Source organism: Panthera uncia (genome assembly GCF_023721935.1).
Source record: "Panthera uncia isolate 11264 chromosome C1 unlocalized genomic scaffold, Puncia_PCG_1.0 HiC_scaffold_3, whole genome shotgun sequence".
Lineage (NCBI taxonomy): Eukaryota > Metazoa > Chordata > Mammalia > Carnivora > Felidae > Panthera > Panthera uncia.
The window spans coordinates 102,743,626-102,763,764 of NW_026057584.1; the positions used below are offsets into that span (position 1 = coordinate 102,743,626).

The 20,139-nt window shown below is 51.1% G+C and overlaps 1 protein-coding gene across 1 annotated transcript in view; it reads right to left on the reverse strand.

The window, feature by feature from the left end:
* Nucleotides 1-1,571: 1,571 nt before the first annotated feature.
* The window catches only part of CLASP1 (cytoplasmic linker associated protein 1), a 272,017-nt gene continuing 253,449 nt past the window's right edge, over nt 1,572-20,139 (reverse strand). The window contains exons 37-39 of the mRNA XM_049616225.1: nt 13,014-13,220; nt 11,446-11,562; nt 1,572-4,740 (exon numbers count right to left, since the gene is read on the reverse strand). Coding sequence (XP_049472182.1) covers nt 4,654-4,740; nt 11,446-11,562; nt 13,014-13,220 — 411 coding nt within the window. The 3' untranslated portion in view covers nt 1,572-4,653. The remainder of the gene's footprint in view (nt 4,741-11,445; nt 11,563-13,013; nt 13,221-20,139) is intronic.

The window sequence follows — 20,139 nt, forward strand, 5'->3', positions numbered from 1 at the left end:
CTGGGGACCAAACCACCCGCCGTGTTTCAAGGCAAGTGCTCTGCAGTGGTTCTCCAGCTGCGATCCCAGACCAAGCAGCGCTGGCATCACCGGGGACCCTGTTAGACACGCACCCTCCCGGGCCCCCCTTCAGTCCTACAGAACCTGCCGCTCTGGGGGTGGCGCCCGGCCGTCTGCTTCACCTTGGGAAGCTCGGACAGGTTCAGGGGGTCCTGGAATCTTCTACGATTGAGTGCAAGACTGAGTGGAAGCGTGTACTTTCTGGACAGATGATCATTCAGACCCAGAGCCAAGTGCTGCAGACTGCAGCAGGCCTCTGTGCCCCCCGCCCCACAGCTGTGGCCCGTGACCCTCTTCGAGATGGCGAGGACTCACTGGCAGCCCTGGGAAGGGCAGGGCAATGGCACCAGGGGTTAGAGACCCAAATATGTAAAGCCGTGCTGCCTGCCTTGCCTGACGGGCGGTCTGTCCCCCGGGGGTTTTCCACATTGGCTAACGGGATGATGGACGGAACATGCAGGCCTGTGGGGGTGGCTCCGCCCGCGGTTACTTCCCTCCTGACCGCGGGAGGCAGGGCAGGGGTGTCTGCAGCACCTACTCGACCCACCGACCCACCGACCCACCGGCAGCTTCACTGACATCACCCCAATTAACCCTCACAGCCCCTCCGTGAAGTCGTTCTTGTTCCACGTTACAAATGGAACCACCAGGGGCGCCTGAGGGGGCTCAGTCAAACGGCCAACTTCAGCTCAGGTCATGGATCTCCTGGTCTGTGAGTTCAAGCCCTGCGTCAGGCTCTGTGCTGACGGCTCGGAGCCTGGAGCCTGGGTCGGTTCTGTGTCTCCCTCTTTCTGCCCCTCCCCTGCTTGCTGTCTCTCTCTCTCTCTCTCAAAAATAATAAACATTAAAAAAAAAAAAAAGTAGGAACCACCAGGGCAGGAAGAGTAGTGACTTGTGGGGGGTGGGGATGGGGTGGCTGGGACTTGAGCCCAGGTATTTTTGATTGCGATCACCATGCTGTCACATGTCAAACAGGGGTAGGAGGTGGTGGGCCACAGGGAGAGGGGCTCTGAGTCATGGGGTGGTGGTAACTGAGATGCATCATGGGCACAATGGAAAACTCAATCTTGTTTTAGTAAAAGTAAAGGAAGGCTTCGAAAAAGTGGATTGGTTCCAGCTCTGTGCTGACAGCTCAGAGCCTGGAGCCTGCTTCCAGTTCTGCCCCTCTCCTGCTCACACTCTCTCTCAAAAACAAACATTAAAACCCTTTTTTTTTTTAACCCAAAAAAGTGGATTGGTGCCCTTGGTGTCCTAGACCTGTTCCTCCTAAGCCTGTGATCCTGTTAGCTGTCAGGGGACCCTCTCCATGTCCTTCCCCGAGGTCCAGCCTGCTCACAACAGCCCCCAGGGCGGGGGACACGCCCCCTGGAGTGTGACTTGTGTGTTAGAGGAAGCTCCCCTGATGGAATCCTCTCCAAGTCCCCACAAGTGTGGCCACATTCTGGCTTTGGGACACGGTGCAAGCTATCTACAGGGCCCGGAGAGGAAAGAGACTGCTCTCATCAAGAAACTGAATTAAGATTCATTTATTCTAGGGCAAACTCAAAAGGGTTTTTTTTTTTGTTGTTTTCTTTTTTAGCAAATCCTAGCACATTATTAACAAAAAAAATCTGTACATTTGCCATGATACACTTGAGAGTGAAACAAATAAGATATAAATACAGATATGGATGTAACATGAAAAGCCCCCCGAAAACGAAAACGAAACCCAAAAACCCAACCTGGGGGTGTAGGGACCATGCGTGTGAACACAGTGCCAACAAAGCTATTTTGGTGGCTGCTAGTTTTCAGAGCGTTTTTTTTTTTTTTTTTTCTATTTTCCAAATATCATTGTTAGCAAAGTCCTGGTGGGATTCTACAAAGTTCTTATTTGCTGTTCTTTCACGTGTAGTATTATGCTCGATAAATAAAGGGCGGCAGGGGAAAAAAATCAGACTGATGAGACCAAAATTGGTTGCATTACCTGCGCAGGGTAGGACAAGCCAGTGAGGAGCCACAGAGAGGCCGTCCTGGGCTGCCTGCGGCCCGCGCGGAAGCACACACAGTGGACTCGAACTTGAACAAAGCTGCGTGCCCGCGCCCACTGCAGCCTGCGGGGCGCACCGAGGCCTGCAGAGGGAGGGCACGGGGGTGGGGGGGGGGGGGGGGGCTCTTCGGGGGCCCCCGGACTGTCGGGTAAACAGGGGAGGCAAACACGGTTTCGCAGTTTTGAGTGTTTCGTCCAAACAGGAGCCCTGCAGGGAGGCGGCGGCAAGGCGAGGCAGCTGTCGGGGCTCGGGGGGCAGCGGTGGGCGCGGCTCCCTCCCGGTGAGGTGGTGGCGGCGGCATGCGAGTCTCCCCGGTGGCGGTGCCGGCGTGGGCAGCAGTTCTGATTGAGGCCAAGAGACCTGTGATTGTATCCCTCTCTAGGTGGGGAGATTGAAGGTCAGGGAAGTGACATTCGAGGCTAGCCCTTTGTGAGTACAATGAGGACATTCGGCAATGTTCAAGCTTCTTCCCAGCGGGGGGGGGGGGGGGGGGGGCATGAGGCAGGGAGTCACAGAGTTCAAGGGGCAAGGTCTTTCCAAACGCATGAGGCATACAAGAACTCATAAATAACCTAGCAGAACGCACAGAACGCACATTTCTACAACAGAGGAGTAATCAAAAGGTGCCCTGACTCACTTGTTGAGTGTAAAAAGGAAATCCCATTAGTGAGATATTAACAAACGTCATTTATCAATGAAAGTAAGGCCTGGTCCTGCTATGTTTTGAGCCAAAAATAAGTCAATAATATTCAACCACTTAAAATGCACCCCTGAAGTTCCTTCAACAGCAGCAGCGGGGTACTTCCCTCCAAGTGCAAGATACCCCCTACACACACACACACACACACACACACACACACACACACACTCGCGCGCTCTCTCTCTCTCTCTCTCTCTCAGTGAAGGCACCCTGGCTTCACTGTTCCTGGACCTTTGTTTTCAGTGCCTACTTCCAAATAAAGTATCTAAAAATACCTTCTGAGTGAAAATGAGTTGTGTGTGCTACAGTGTTGCAACTTCCAAACAAGGCGGGAGGGTCAGAGATTGGGGGGCGGTCTGTAGGTGTCAGCGGGACCACCGCCCAGTCTCTGCTTCTGGGTGCTTCTGGCTGCAAAGGGGGGTTCTGCATCAGAACAGCAAACACCTCATTACAAAGTAACACCAGAACAGGCATTTTCCTCAGGGAAAACCCAGTTCAATTTAGAGAGGACAGAAGGCTTCATGACTGCAACAAGAATTTCCATTTCACTTGAAGAATTTTACTCAAAACTTATTTTAACCAGACTCTAAATCTTTATAGTCTCTTTTATTGGAGAGTGAAACCCTTAAGAAAAATGTTTAGGAAGGGTAGTTTCTCTGGTAATTTCTCAGTGAAGAAACATTACAACTGGGTTTCAAATCCTATTTTCCCGCAATGTGCCACTCGCCATTACTTTTTCCTCAAACAACTATTTCAACAGATGATCAAGGAAGTACTTCCGTCCATAAAATTAAAAAAAAAGGATTCTGACACCTGGTCTCTCTAGATTTTCCTTCGATCCTAATCCCAAATGAAACCAAGAAGTCAAAACTGGGGTGGCAGAGTTATCATTTATCAGACTGGCCAGAACACTTCGAACTGAGCAGCTGAGGTGGAGGCTGGGGGACAGGAGAGGAGACGGTGCTGAATCAGAAAAGCCCAACCAAGAAGCAGGGCCACAGGGGAGGCCCTGTTAACATAGTGTTTCCCCAACATCTGCGTAGTGAATAAACACACACACACACACACACACGCCTTCTCTTGTATCTTCCAGGCTTCACGAAATGCCACTTTAGGCACTCCCCCTAAGGGATGCTATACATTTACCTGGACTTTTCTGTTTGGATTTAAACGGAAGAAACAATTCTTTCGAGTAGAAGCTCTGGGTGGGGATAGCACGAGTGGAGGGTTCAGAGGCACTGGGAGCCCGTCCTGGAAGGGGCCTGAGGAGGGGGCCCTGGGCCTCCAGTCCAGAAAGTGTACAAGCAAAATCCCACGTGTTTGTTAAAAGACGGTCTTCAGGCCTCTGTTTGTTTCTTGCCGGGATTTGACTCACGTTCTTAGTAGGTCTCACAATACAACTGAAGGACGTACGACCCTTTCCTGGTGTCACAGGCCGTGTCCAGAAGAAGTAAGCGAAGATGAGATAGAAACACAAATTAACATACCCTCCTCAATGTTATTAACTAAAAGAAAATGCTCCTTTCTACCATGTATTGGCTAGAGAGCTCTGATTTGCGAAAACTGCACCCCACACACATGGTTTTATGATCTCAGCAGGCTGTACAAGACATGGGTAAGTATGGCTCTTTTCTTATTCCGCTTGTTTCGTACGAAGACTGCAAAACAGGCCTTGCTTCCTTTACATTCAATACCAGTAAGATTCTACACAAAAGCTGGAAGGGACCAAAATACTGATTGTAATAAATATCTGCGGGCCTCCGTGTACTGACTGGGCAGCCGATGGGGGGGCGGGGGGCGGGGAAGGTCTCTGAGAGGCACCACCGATTGCTTCTAGGGCGACAGAAAGAGACTCTGGCGCTGCCATTAGCTGTGTGTGGACACGTCGGAGGAGGAGCTGCTGTTGCTGTTTGTGGTTTGGGCCCTCTTTATGTATAAGTTGAGTAGCTTCATCTGCAAAGAGAAGATGTGACAGATTAGCAGGAGGAAGGCAATCAGGGAGCAGGAGATGAAAAACCCCAGGTGACAATCAGAAGAGAGCACGTCCCTTAGTTGAGAAATTCAGGACACAAACACTGAGTGCCCACCACGCATTCGGCGCACACCTGCCAGCGGGGAGGGCCACGGCCACGGCCACGGCCACGGGAGTGGTCAGAGTCTGCGGGGGGAGGGGCAGTGGGTTCTCAAGAAAGAATGAAAGTGTCACTCTAAGCACTCTAAGCAGGGGGCACAAGGGCTCCCTGGAAGCAGCTGTGTGAAGGGGCGACTGCGGCCAGTGGCTCCACGTGGTCTGGCGGGGAAAGAAGGGTGTGAGCCCAGCTCCACAGGGACAAGATCCGCTAGGCAAGGTACAGGTCAGGTCTTCTGACCTTCACCCCTCGGCTGCAGCTGTGCCCTCCACACGGACACCTCTCTCCTCCCCCTTCTGGGCCCACCAAAGTGCTGCGGCATCGGAGACCTATCCAGAAGGCCGCCTCCACGGCCTTCCCCCCACCTGCTCATCGGGACACACCCATTCCTTTCAGCTCCTGTGGCTCGGGCACCTGCCTCGTGCTGGAGTTGGCAGTGCACTTGCTTGCTCCTTCCCGTAAGATGAGAGCTCACTGAGGCCAACGGCGTGTCGTGAAGCCACATCACCTCGGATGGGCACAGCGCTTCACGACGAAAGCGGCTTTCATTTCTGAGATCTCCCATGCTTTTAACGTAAGCCCCCCTGGACCCTCCAGATACGCAGAACACCGTGTAACACTGTAGGTTCTTAAGTGCTCGTTCTTAAATACTTGTTGAAATCATAATGCGTTATGTTGATAATTTGCCTGCTCATACTAAGAACCAAAAGAAACAAGTGTTTGTGGAAGCAGAATGCCCGTAAACGTCCACGTAACACACGACTTGCAAGATGAAGGGGACTGGGAAATATTTTCTATCCACGGCTCTTTACCTGCTTTCCTTGCTCTAAGCAGGCCACAACGAGGCTGAGTCCAGGGGAGGAGAGGCTGGTCTCCAGGGGGACCCAGGAAGAGAGGCCCAGCGTGTGGTGCATGGGAAAGCGGGCCCTCCAACTACCTTCCAGTGGGGGCTGGAACAGCAACAGCACAGAGCTCCTGAGAGAGGCCAAGTCTCCCTGACCGCTCACCCAAAGGTAGATATACAGGCTGAAATAAACACTTGCGTTGTGTGTCTTCCCACAAAGGGAGATCCATCCCTGGGATCGCCACACACACGGTTCCAGAACCAACTCCACCACCAACTAGTTGTGTGACTACAGGCAAAACATTTTCTGAGCCTCAGCTTCCCCTCCTGCAAAACGAAGACCGAAACCACGTCCACGTGCCCTCCGTAGCTCATCAGAAAACATGTCCTCCAAACACCCCTCCTCACTTCTTCTGGCGGTCCCCTCCTGCAGTCTGCTCCCGCCTCCCTCCCTCTGCAGCTCAGCCCAGTGCTGCCAAGCCCCACCCCCATTCAGTCCCAAGGGACTGTTCCACGCAATGGGCCCTCCTGGGCTGCTGGGCAGGCTTCCTTGTGGGTCAGTCCTGTCCTCGGACACATTTCATGCCACTCCAGGGCAGGACGAAGTTTTGCTTTTCCCACACGTCTTAGAGGTACAGTGAGGAAAGCAAGTATTCCTAACACATACTTGTCGAAGCAAAGATTTTTTTTAAAGAAGAAAAAACGTTCTACAAGACAAGGCAGTTATATTTCTGTGAAAGCCTGGTTCAAAATGAGGTGCAAACACCGTTATGCTTATTTGCGATCAAAACCACTGACGTATCCACCAGTGTGGTCCAGAATGTAAGCACAAGTACAAGGAAATGATGGTAACAGAGTTAATGACATGGCCGTGGTTTCACAGTTTACAAGAAGCTTTTACTAACGATCATATTTGAGCCTCACAAAAATCCTCTGAGGGAGGCAGAACAGGCTCTCTTGTCTTACAAATGAAATGGCTGGGGTTCAGAAGCTTGCTCCATAAGCTGGTATAAATTCAAATTATAGAGTGTTATAACCTTAGCATGTCCAATGTAATCCCCCCAGCAACTACTAAGAAAACAGCTACAGAATATACACGAAAGGAAATGAGGAGGGAACTAAAACATTTCAGTACAAAAAGCAAACACCGCAGAAAAATGAGGGACAGGAAAAGCTCTACGGTATACTGAAAACACACCCCAGCTTGTGACGGCGGTCTCTCCTTAGCGGCAAGCAGTCTCTTCAAATGGAAATGGCGGGCCTCTCTAGTCACAAGACAGAGACTGGCAGGATGGGTAAAGAAAACACGCTCCAACACTACGCTGTCTACAAGAGACTACTCACTTTAGGTCTACTAAGACACAAAGAGGTTGAAGGTGAAAGGCTGAAAAGAGAGACTCCACGCAAACAGTAACCAAGGGTGTAAGGGTGGCTGTACCAATTACACTGAGTAAAACAAAGTTTAAATTTGTTTCTTTTTAGTGTTTATTTTTGAGAGAGATGGAGAGAGAGAGAGAGAGAAGGAGCGAAAGAATGCGAGTGGGGGCGGGGCAGAGAGAGAGGAGAGGGAGACACAGAACCTGAAGCAGGCTCCAGGCTCTGAGCCATCAGCACAGAGCCCGATGTGGGGCTTGAACCCACGCACTGCGAGATCGTGACCTGAGCTGAAGTCGGATGCTTAACCGACTGAGCCACCCAGGCGCCCCAGGCAAAACAGACTTCAAATCAAAAAGTTTATAAGACAGCAAGAAAGTCATTATGTATTAATAAAAGGTCAATACACCAAGGAGATGCAAGCACAGACACGTCTGTGTATAACAACACGCCAGCAAAATAGAAGAAGGAAATGTTGACAGAACTGGGGTTCACGTGGAGACGTCAGTACCCTGTTCTTAATAGACCGAAGACCCAGAGAGAAGACGAGGACATCAAAAACTAACACACCACAATAAACCAGCTCGATCTAACAGTCACAGCAAAACACTACCCAACAACAGAATACACGTTCTTCCTAAGTGGATGTGGCCCATGCTCCAGAAAAGACTAAAATAAGGCCACATATGAAGTCTCAACAGATTCACAAAAATAGATATTATACAGAGTGTCTTCTCTGACGACGACTGGATGAAGTTAAAAATTGGTATCAGGAAGAAAACGGAAAAATTCACGAATTTGTGGAAACTGAGCAACACGCTGGTCAAGAGCCCATGGGTCGAAGAAGAAATCACACGGAGAATTAGAGAGTATCTGGAGACAGAGGAGAATGCAAACAACATACCTAAACTTACGGGATGCAGCAAACGTAGCGCAAAGAAGGAAACGTGTAGCTTAGAATAAAAAAGGAAGAGCCCGTATCAACCACCTCACTTTATGCCTTGCACTAGAAAGAGAACAAATTAAACCCAGAAGGAAAGAAATAATAAAGATTAGGACAGTGATAAATGAAATAGAAAAGCAATAGAGAAAACCAAGGAAACCAAAAGTTGGTGCTTTGAAACGATAAATAAAATCGACAAATCTTTAACTCAGTTACCTAAGGAAAAAAGAAGACTCAAATTACTAAAAGCATTGATGAATGTTTGGACATTACTACTGATTCTACAGAAATAAAAAAGATTATAAGAGAACACCATGAGGGGTACCTGGGTGGCTCAGTCAGTTAAGCGTCCCGCTCTTGATTTCGGCTCAGGTCACGGTCTCACGGTTCATGGGATCAAGCCCCACATTGGGCTCTATGCTGATAGGAAGGAGCCTGGAGCCTGCTTTGGATTCTGTGTTCTGTCTCTCTTCTCTCTCTGCCCCTCCCCTGCTCGCATTGTCTCTCTCTCTCTCTTTGTCTCTCTCAAAAATAAACATTAAAAAAAATCAAAGTAAATAACTAAACTTAAAAAAAAAAAACCCACTATGAGCAAATGTACACCAACAGATTAGGTAACCCAGATGAAATGGACAAATTCCTAGAGACTCCATGAAAGTTAAAAAAAATTATGCAGCAAAAGACAGGGGGTTAATATCCAAGATATATGGAGAACTTCTAAAACTCAACAACTAAAAAAATAAAAACCTAATTCAAAAATAGACAAAGGACTTGAACACACATTTCTCCAAAGAAGATACACAACTGGCCAACGTGAAAAGATGCCCCACATAACAAAACTACACTGAGGAACCACCTCGTATCAGCCATGAGGACCGCTACCGTCAAAGAGAGAGAAAACAGTAAGTGTCGGTGAGCAGGTGGAGACTGGAACCCTCGGGTGCTGTCAGCGGGAACGTCAAAGGGTACAGCCACCGCGGAAAAGCTATGGAATTCAGCAATTCCAGTCCTGCCGTAGACACAAAAGAACCGAAAGCGGGGTCTCAAAGATGCACTTGTACACACAGCTTCACAGGCAGCATTGTTCACAACAGCCAACGATGGAAAGAAGCGCCCGTCACCAAAACACGGACAAGCAAACTGCAGTACGTACGCACAACGGAGTAGCACTCAGCCTTAAAAAGGAAAGAAATTCGGACAAACCTACGACATGGACGAACCTCAAGGACATCATTCTAAGTGAAATAAGCCAGTCACAAAAAAGACAAATGGTGTCACTTTTACGAGGCCCCCGGGGAGTCAAATCCAGAGACTTGAAGTAGAATGGTGGTGGCCAGGGGCTGGGAGGAGGGAGTTCTGAGGAATTACTACTTAAAGGGGGTGGGGTTTCGGTTTTCCACGAGGAGCAAAGTTCTGGAGGCGGATGGTGGGGATGGTCCCACAACAATGTGAATGTATTAACACCAGTGAAAGGTACACTCAGAAATGGTTAAGACAGCAAATTTTATGTGATGGGTATTTTGCCACAATTTTTTAAAAACTGAGAGAAAGAAAAGAAAGCCTGTTCAGGGTCACACGACTAGGAAGTGGAGGGCAGAGACCAGAAGGCAGGTTGTTTGACCCCAAAACTGGTGTTGCTGCCATGGCAACGGGACACTCTCAAATGCCCCCCATGCATTCCTTCCACGACCCTGCATCAGGCCTTTCTCCGCAGAGCCTGGTATCACTTGTTAAGCAACAGAAGAGTGTTCTGATCGGCCGGGTCACACAGAGCAACGGGAAGCCACAGCCGGAGTCCGTCTATTTCCGGTCTAGGAAACTGAGGCCGTCTTGGCACCACGTCCATCAGCCACTGATGTCTGCTGGTAGAGAGGTGTATGCGAGTCTCCGAAGGTCCTGCTAACACACCAGAGCTATCGCGTCCAAGGACTGGGGCAGCGGGACGAAGCGGGCTACCGAGGAAGAAGGGTTGAGGCCCAGCCTCCCTACGCCCTCTGAGCGGACCGATCAGGACGTGGGCTCCAGAGCCAAGGCCACAGCTGAGAGGAACGGCAGCAGGTCAGCTGCACAACAGGGATGAGGGAACACCTGCGTCTTCTCAGTCCCTGACTAGAAGGGGCAAATGAGGTGATGGCACAGGGCAACTGCCAGACAAAACCGGGGTCTGTTATCTGGGGATGAGCCTTAAAAATTGAATCCCCTTGGTGAATATAGTTTTCTAGTTTTCACTGCTGCCAGGAACCACCGACAGAAAGCCAGATAGAGGCCGGAGAGAGGGGCAGCTTCCGGGCCTAGCACACTGCTGGTGACTCTCGGCTTGGGAGTTTCCAGATCGTGGCTGGGGAAGGGGTCAGTGATGAGAAAAGGAAAGGAGAAGGGGAAAATGCAGTCAGGCGAAGTAGCCCCCAAACCACCCTTCAACCCAGCCGCTGACTTCTCAGGGGTTCTCGGCCAGCGGTGATTTGCCCCCCAGGGGTCATCTGGCTGCACGCAGCCTTGACGGTGACTCTCATGACTGAGGGGTGGGCGCTACCGGAATCTAGAGGGCCGTCAGGGGTTCTGCTTATCCCCCTACAACGCCGAGGACAGCCCCCGCCAGCACAGCGGGGAATGCCCTTCTGGCTTTGCCAGAACTCTGGGGAGGCAAGCCTCTGGCTAGGATGCCCCGCTGGCCGTGCCAAAGGAACAGCTCTATGTGGAAAGAAACGCGGCCTCACTTGCTGATTCTTCCTTTCATAAGGAGCATGTCAGGCACCTCTAACTTCACGCTTTTTTACCCAGACCACCACCAGGGCATTTTGAACTCCATGTTGCCGCACTACTCCCCCCCGGCAGCCCCTGGGGTTGCCTTGTCACACAGCCGGCCAGAGGCCTGCAAGGCCCCAGCGGTCAAGCAGCCGCTCCCGCCCTTGCCTCTCCTGCCAGAGCTCCACCTGCTGTCCCCCGGCAGGCTCATCAGACTGAAGGTTATTTTTAAACCAGTAAGCACTCTGGCCACTCTCAGCTGCAATGAGCCAACAGGCCTCTTGTCCCATTTTCTGCCTCCCATTCTAAAACACCCTGAAAGGAACAGGAGAGGCAGCGTGGCCTGGCTTCTGGCGTGAGAGCTCTGTGTGTCCCTGCGCAGCTGAATGTGGATGAGTGTCCTCATCCCACAGGGACATCGTCACGAATGAAGGGATTGACACACACAGAGCGCGCACAACAGCGCCTGCACGTCAGCAAGGCCCAGGGGGAGAGCCCGCGGTCCTCAGCGTCGATGCCCACGAGGGACCCAGCCCGTGTGGAGGCCAGAGCTGCAGACAAGCAGATTTTCGGCGGCTGGCAGAGCCCAGGCATGCCGTCGGCCCGTGTAACACTATACGTACCTTGCTCCCCGTGAGCTGTGCGAGGTGAGGTTTCAGCTCTTCTCCGATTACGGAATAAATCGCCACTAAGCAAAACACGCTGGCCTTACGCACACTGCTTTCGGTGTTGTCATAACCCTACAGAGGCAGAGGGGACACGAAAAGGAAATGAGATCAAAGATCTGCTTCACGGTCAATGTCTCGTCAAGGTTTCCGCAAATACCCTCACAGTTCAACCCTGGACTTGGCGCTAACAACCACCACACACCCGAGACCGGCCACTGGACCCAGGGAGCTTTTGCTCCAGGGAGGTCAAAACTCAACAGTGTCGAGAGTGAACTGGTTCCTGCAGGTGGAGAAGGGAGGCTGGCAAGTAGCAGCGGCCTCCCCTGCACTATGTGCTGCTCAACGCGAGCTGCCACAGCAGCACCACGCAAGACACGTGGGAGAGAGCGTGAGAGAGAGAGAGAGAGAGAGAGAGAGAGAGAGGGAGAGGGAGGGAGATGGGAAAGGAAATTAAGGGGGAAAACAGCTCGGTTCTTTCATATCCTCCCAATGGCAAAGCAAACCTTGTGTGAAATGAGAACTTTCAAGAAACGAGGACTGCCTCCCTCGCTCTTGTGGGCAGAACCTCTGTACCACCCAAAGCGGGTGGGGGACATCCGGGCCCGGAGCCTGACACCTGTGCGCTCTACATCCGGGCCTCCGTCTACCTGTCGGCCTGGCCCCTGCCCCACGCAAATGAGACAGCCTGCTGCTCTCCAAACAGCCCTGAGGATGCTTCAGGCTTGCTCTTTCCTCTGCCTGGAATAATCCAGTCTCAACAGTCTGTACTTAAATTCCCAAGCCGAGCGCTCGGTGAGCAGCAGCATTTCTTAAATGTGAAGCTGATTTCTCTCCACCTTCCCCACTGAAGTCGCTCTCTCCCTCCAGGGCCCAACTCTAAACCAGCTCTTCTGTGAAATCACCTCTTGGCCTCTGATCCAGGAAACCCCCACTCGCACCTACAGTAACTCGGCAGGTGGTGCCCCATCTCCGGCTGCCGGCACAGCTGTACTGTGCCCCACGCAGGTTGAAACACCCCTGGGGTTATGCCGTGGCGCAGCAAAACATCTTCCTGAGTCTAACTCAGTGCCTTGCACTTAGAAGGCTCTCCATGAATATGTGCTGGATAGCAGAGCAAGAACCATTATCTGACTTTGCACTCCCATGGCCCACCCTGCCCAGGGCTGGGGCCCACAGATGTGCAATAAGGGTTTGTTGAAGGCATGAACAACGACAACCATGAAAGGACCAAAATATATTTACGGTAAACAGAAAGTTCACTTTGGGAGCCACAGCTCTAGGCTGCCGGGAAGCTCTTCGGCCACATTCAGGGGAGGGTGCGTTAGAAAACAAGAGAGAGAGGGCCTGAGGTGTCCGAGCCACACAGCTGCGCGGCTTCTGAAACAGGTTGGCGCCTGCCCTTTCCCACCCGCCCCTCAAGTGAGTGAGGAGGGCACAGCCCCAGGCACCCAGGTTGGGCAGCATCGGCTCCCGGCCTCACAGCCCCGCACGACAGGCACTGGCCAGCTGCCCAGGGGGCCCACCTGTAGCAAGCCCGGGATGATGTCGGCAAGGAGCTGCAGCAAGGACTCCTTGGCGATCCTCTCGACGACTTTGGTCTGCATCTTGATGGCGGCGAGGTTGATGGGGTAGTCGGCCGTCTGGATGATGGGGCAGAGGACTTTGATACATTGCTCTGGGTGGATGGAGCTGGCCAGCGTGGATGCCGCCTCCTCGGCTGCTCTCACCACCTGAAACACCAGTTCCCCCAAACAAGTGAGCTCCCGGAGACCAAGCGATCTGCTGCCTAACTTCGGGAGCCAGAGGACACACGTCACCTAACGCCTCGGGCTAATTCTGTACAAGACAGTTAAGAGCAAGGTGGTCTTGAGGGTGATTCTCCAGTGGATGGGGGGCATGGGAAGGTAGGAATGTGGCTTCCACCAGAAGCCCCGGAGAAGCGGTTCTCCAAGTGTTACCTCCCCTGCAGCAGCAGCGACATTCCTGAGAACGTGCTAGAAATGCAACTTCCCTGGCCCCACTGTGGACCCGCCGAATCAGAGACTGGGGACTAGAGCCCAGCAAGCTGTCTTAGTAAGCGCTTCAGAGGGTCTCCCGTACGGGAAAATCTGAGAGTCTCTGTCCTAGAAGATTAGGACCTAAAAAAGAAGTAAACATAAATGCTTTCCAGCAGCTCGGGGGACAGCTGCAATTAAAGTAACTGGAGAGAAGCCGGGAAGAAAAATCAGTGGCTTCAAGACTTATGATTCCATGAAGGCACCTAATCGTAAAGCAGTTGGAGAGGCTTTTCCAAGGAAAGCCTCCGTGCCCGTATCACCACACCCTGTACTCTGAAGGAAGTGCACAAAATGGCCACCTCACAGCCAAAGGAGCGGCCTCTGACCTGTGAAGAGATCCCAGCGCACTAGGATACACTGAGTCCTTGTGCTACAGGTCACCAGAAGCGCCACAAAAAGAGCCTCTGTAATAAAGATAGAAGCTAAATGCAAAACCCGGCAAGGATCAAAGAGTGCAGGCTGCAGCCTTTGAGGGCTGGAAGCATACGCCAGCCGTGGCATTCGCAAGTGCTAACCCCCATCTCCTCTTCTGTAAAATGGGGATACCTCACAGAAATCATTTGTTAAGTGGTGTCAAAATATACTACATGTTCAGTAAACGATAGTTACTCCTATTCATGACACAGGGGTATGTATATAAATGATAAGCAAAAAACACCAGGCTGTAAACATGTACGTATTTTTTTTTTTAGAATTAAAAAAAAATTTTTTATATATTTTTGAGAGAGAGAAAGAGAGGCAGAATAGGAGTGGGGGAGGGACAGAGAGAGGGAGACACAGAACCCCAAGCAGGCTCCAGGCTCCGAGCTGTCAGCACAGAGCCCGACGCGGGGCTCGAACTCACAAAATGTGAGATCATGACCTGAGCTGAAGTCGGAGGTTTAACCGACTGAGCCACTCAGGCGTCCCCGTGTATGCATTTTCTCATAAAATATAATGAAAATCTAATCCTTTTTTCCCGACTGCCAGCCCTGGACTGTTCATTCCACCCAGATTCTTCTCTGTTTTGTGTTCTGCTACTGAAACAAGGCAGCTGTCTTTAACTCAGCAACAAGACCAAGGTTACCAGCTTAAGCCTCAATATCCCCAGTGCTCTTGTGATTGAAGCAGACTGACCAACAAGAACAGCAGACAGACTACCTGGAAAGCATCTTTTAGATGTGTGCAAGGGTGGGCTAAAACATCCATGCATACAAGCCAGGGAGGACAGGACACACAGAGGGGCACCCTGAGCCATATGGTGGACACATGGACTGCAGGAGGTCACTGTAGAGCCCTGACCACTGTGCCCTCACTCTAGGAGGGACAGGGCCAGATCTTGGGGCTCTGCAGTCATGGCTTTGGGAAAAGACGCAGCTCAGTTTAGCTGGGGCTACGCCACCCTGTGAACAGGACTGACTTCCCGGAGTGTGCCTCATAGGTCCGTGTGTCTGCTCTGCTCTCTGAACGGTAAAGTGGATTCCTTCCAACACAAGGGAGCTGAATTCATCTCACTTAAAAATCATTATATTTGGGGCACCTGGGTGGCTCAGTCTGTTAAGCAGCCGACACTTGACTTCAGCTCAGGTCATGATCTCACAGTGCGTGAGGTCGAGCCCCACACTGGTCTCTGTGCTGACAGTGCAGAGCCTGCTTGGGATTCTGTCTCCCCCTCTCTCTGCCCCTCCCCTGCTCACTCTGTCTCTCTCAAAATAAATACAAATAGACGTAAAACAAAAGCCCGGTATTTTTAAGGCTGGTCATGCTGCACTGACAGTTGGAGGTTCTCCCTGGGCTGCTCATGTCCCAACACTGGGATTTAACGCGGTGGAAAACCTGGAAGGAAACGCACAAAACGTTCCCTCATTATCTCAGGGGGTTAGATTATGGGTAATTTTATTCTCCTCTTCGTATTTTTTATATTGAAAAGTTGCCATGGAAAACTGCCATAGTAATGTTCCTGGTAAGGAAAACGGATTCATAAAAATTTAAGTGTGCTTTTGAGATCAGGGAAAGTTCATAGTTCAGCCCTTGGTTCACGGAGAGCAGGGAGGACAGGGTGCTGCACCCCAGAAGCAGGCGGCCCTTCGTCGTCCGGGACAGAATTTGAGCCCCGGCATGGAGTTGCACTCCCTGGGTGTTGGCTGAGAACGTTACTATGATTATAATAATCGCTGCTATTTCTGCTTACTGCCTACTGATTCCATAAGCTCTCTTCTGCTATTTAGGAAACTCGCTGTCTCTCACACAAGCGTGGCTGACCACGTCCCCTCCTTGAACAGCGGGATGACCTCTTCTTCTCAACTTGTAGAGCTTTTCTCTATTGCTGGCACCTCATGTCAGTTGCTTTACATTCTTGCCAACATTTCCACATGTGTCTCCTTTCCAAACAGGCTGCAAGGCCTAGCAGACGGGCTGGCACACTTGTTTTGTACCCCAAAGTACACAGCAAGGCTGGGCATTTACCAGGTGTTCAACATTTACAGATGGACTGAACTTCATTCTGTCTGCCTGAGGGGAATGTTCCTACTTAAAGCCCTGCCTTCCTGAACTCTCAAAGTTCTCTATTTCTTGTTAGAGGCCTCTTGAAGTTTCCCTGGAAGGACCTGCTATCTCCTTAAGGCACTGACCGCAGTCTAGGGGTCTCATTAAGTAAGCTCACATCCCCATCACCTGACCAGCGCGCTCTTGGACACAATGCATACACCTGTGGGGGCATACATCGGGATTATGGATTAATCCTTCCGAGAGTCAAAATGGGGACCACGATCAGCATGGTTCAAGAGTAAATACTACGTACACGAGAGAAGACAGGGGTCAAGAACATCCAAGATTTGTCTGCGCTTATTATATACGTGCAAAGTCAGGCTTGGGTGCAAAGCACTGCAGAGAGGTCATTTTACTTTCAAAGAATCCTATTCTTGGTAAGCCCGTAAGAGCAATTTTTCTTTCATACCACGACTGGCCCTGCCTTGTTGTGTACAACACGCACACACTCATTCACTCCTGTGTGTCAGGGACTGAGCTCAGGGCAGGCCACAGGAGTGAGGACAATGGGTGGGCCCGGACCCCGTCCTCACGGTGCTGGGCAGGATGGGCTGGTCTGTGCAGAGCGTGCAAAGCCCCAGGAAGTGGGGAACCAAGCCCAGAAGCAGGTGGGGGCGGATGGCGGGGAGCTGAGGAGTGTCTGCAGTTGGCCGGGGTTAGATGAAAGGAAGCTGATGAGGGGCGGGACGCAGAATGAATGTCTGCACAAGGCTTCCCAGGTGTTCTTCGGGGGTTCCTCCAGCTCAAGGGCCCTTGGCCATGCGAAGCCAGCCCTCCCTGTCTCTGCCTCCTCCACAGAAAGTGGGTGGTTGGGGTCAGCCAGGCAGCAAGCATGACCTTAGTCCCACTGATGGCATCGCCCTCCACTTCACATACACACAAGAATGAGGCTACTTAAAGAAAACTCACTGTGATTTTTTTTCTTGCCAACTCAATCTGCTGCAAAGTGCAGCTTTTTCCACACAGGTCCCCTAAAAGCAGAGTACTGTTTGGCCCTGGTGTGCATGCATAACCTTTAACCTTTCACCCCAAGAAAGGCAGCTCCAAGTTGCACGGGCACAGACAAATCGGAGTTCAATCCTCTGGCAAGACACTCAATCGGTCTGAACCTCGATTTTTAAACTAGGGAATTAAGGGGCGCCTGGGTGGCTCAGTAGGTTGGGCATCCGACTTCGGCCTGGGTCATGATTTCATGACTCGTCGGTTCGAGCCCCACGTTGGGCCCTGTGCTGCCAGCTCGGAGCCTGGAACCTGTTTCGGATTCTGTGTCTCCCTCTCTCTCTGCTGTTCCCCCACTCATTCCCTGTCTCTCTCTCCCTCAAAAATAAATAAAAACATTAAAAAAATTTTTTAAGATAGGGATTTAAAAAATACCAACTTTGGTGGATTTTGGAGTAAGAGAGAGAACATACAAATAAAGGATTGCTGGTAAGGGGTCACAGGGAGACACAGCGGAGAACCAGGGAGTTCTGAGTCTGCCAGAGAGCAGAGCTCCCTCCAGGGGACCCCTCCGACCCAGTCTAGTGCCCACATCAAGTGGGTCTGCCCTCGCCAAGAATCCCTCTAAACAGCTATCCTGGAACCAGGCTCACATTTGTTGATACGGTGTGGAAGGCCAGCATGGCCTGGCTCCTGCCTGTGTCCAGCTGTGGTTTTGCCCTCCCTCTCCCCGTGCCCTGGTCACACTGAGCTGAGGGCAGGCCCTGCACATGCCCCGCCGGCCCTTTTGCGGAGCCCCTGGCTAGCCCCTCCGTTCCTCCTCAGCGTCGCTCACTGGTGCTCCTCGCCTGGACGGGCCAGGTCTCCTTCAGGACCCGCTTGCTGCGGTACGACTCTGGAGAGCCCTGTGTGCACACCTCCACCACTGCACTCAACACCTTGCTCAAATGGTCTCTCCCACTAGACAGAAAATTCCTCGAAGGCAAGCTCCCACCTCAGCTACCTTTCTATACCCCCCACGCCTGGCACAGCGTCCAATATATATGAGCTACTCAAGAAATGTTTGTCAAGCACATTCTCCCGTGTACATATTTTGTAAAATGTTCGTGACTGGCAAAGTCACCTCTGGGGCATGCCTCACTGAACTGCACGGACGTGTTCCACCTGAGGAGCTGGCCCAGAAACTGAGGGGGAAGCAAGATATCTGCAGGCGAGCCACCTGGCCCTTGGGCAAAATCAGCTATAGGAGGCCCGGAGGGTCCCATTCCCCGTGACAGGGCGGAAAGGCGACACTTCTGTCCTTTGGAAAAGAGACTTTAGTTCAGGTTGGTTTTTTTTTTTTTTTCCCTAGCAACCCGCTGTTTGAAGAGGGGTGGCGTACTGCTTAAAAGACTTCCATCGTGCAACGAATTACTCTAAGATGAAGTGCTTTTATTCCTCCTCAGTTCATGCACATCCCTCCGGTTGTCGCAAGTCCACGGTGCACTCGGGAAAGCCGAGCACCGGGCACGTGGCTGAGTTATGTACAGCTGGGCAGCCAGTGGACAGTGGAAGAGGGGGGTCATCTCTTCCCTAAGCGGGTCCCGCAGTGAAGGTGTGCTCCGAAGCCAATGCCTTTCTGCTGTGCGAAATTACTGTTTGCAAGTACCCTAACATACGGCTCAGAAATCTGAGCTGTACTGAGGAAAGTCTGTGTCTTAGTTTTGTTTTTGTTTTTTTTTAATTGTTTTTAAGCTTTATTTTATTTTTGAGAGAGAGAGAGACAGAGCGTGAGCAGGGAAGGAGCAGAGAGAGAGGGAGACACAGAATCCGAAGCAGGCTCCAGGCCCCGAGGTGTCAGCACAGAGCCCGACACGGGGCTCGAACTCACGATCCGTGAGATGATGACCTGAGCCGAAGTCGGATGCTCAACCGACTGAGCCACCCAGGCGCCCCAGTGTGTCTTAGTTTTTAAAGACATGGGGTAAAATCAGAAGGATCAGAAAATACTGGATAACCTTGTGGGTACATCCAAGGTAGAAGACACTGATGTACATGTTTAAGACCCAGCTGGGAAACGGGAGGCAGCTCAGTGGGTGGGAAGACAGGCCTGGAAACAGACTGGGACCCAAGTGCCAGCAGTGCCACTTAACAGTCCTGACAGGAACAAACAACTTCCCCACGACCCTCGGATGCGGAAAGCACCAGTGAGACAAGGAAACATACTGGCGGGCTCGTGGTGAGAGTGCCATCGTAAGGTTTCCTTCCTTGCTTCCAACCTGTTTGTACTCTCCTGTCATTCGGGTGAAAGTGAGTTGCCCTGCAGTGAGCTGTGGGTCAAAGGACTTCCAGATCTGCCGAGCCAAAACCCACACCCAAGGAGAACTTCCTCTTCTAACCCCAGGAATTCTTGATGTCACCTGCATGAAGCATTTAATCCAATGTATCTAACACACAAAGGTTTTCTGAAAAACGTCTGAAAACGAAAAGCCAGAAGGTATACTTCGAGGTGGCAAGTTTGAGGCCCTCTTGCTTACGGAGGTTACAGCAAGTTTCCCAAGACAGACACCCGCTTCTGCCAAGGCAAGTAGGTGTTCTGGACTTCCCTCTCTGTGCCAAGACCCCAGCTTTTGGCGAGCTGCCTGAATCAGGGTGAACTTTAGGTTTTGCCCCTGCGTTCTATGTAACCTAAGAAGCAAAGATTATAAATGTAAGCAAGCAGAGAGCAAAAGTAAACACGGGCACCAGAAAGAAAGGAGAACAATACTGTTTGGTAGACAAGGTGGCCAGAAGCAGCAAGGATTTTAAAAAGGAGGGTGGGGTGGGGCATATTTATGAGACAGCAGCATCAAGCAGGTTATAATCTACCTTGAAGTGACCAAAATTGTCCCAAGTCTGCTGATTTTGCTACTCTGATTAGAAACATGGGGATTTTTCCCTTTCAAAGCCAGTGAAGCTAGCTAGGAAAAGTACAATTTCCTCATCGAACTTTTTAAAAAATGAGATCATTACTCAGAATATTGATGAGTGTTTGCTTAAAGATAAGGTTTCTTTTAGAGCACAGAACTTGTCAAAATTTGGATTGTGTGTTTTAAGTCCAAAGTTGTTTTTTTTTTTTTTTTTTTTTTTTTTTTTTTTTTTTTTTTTT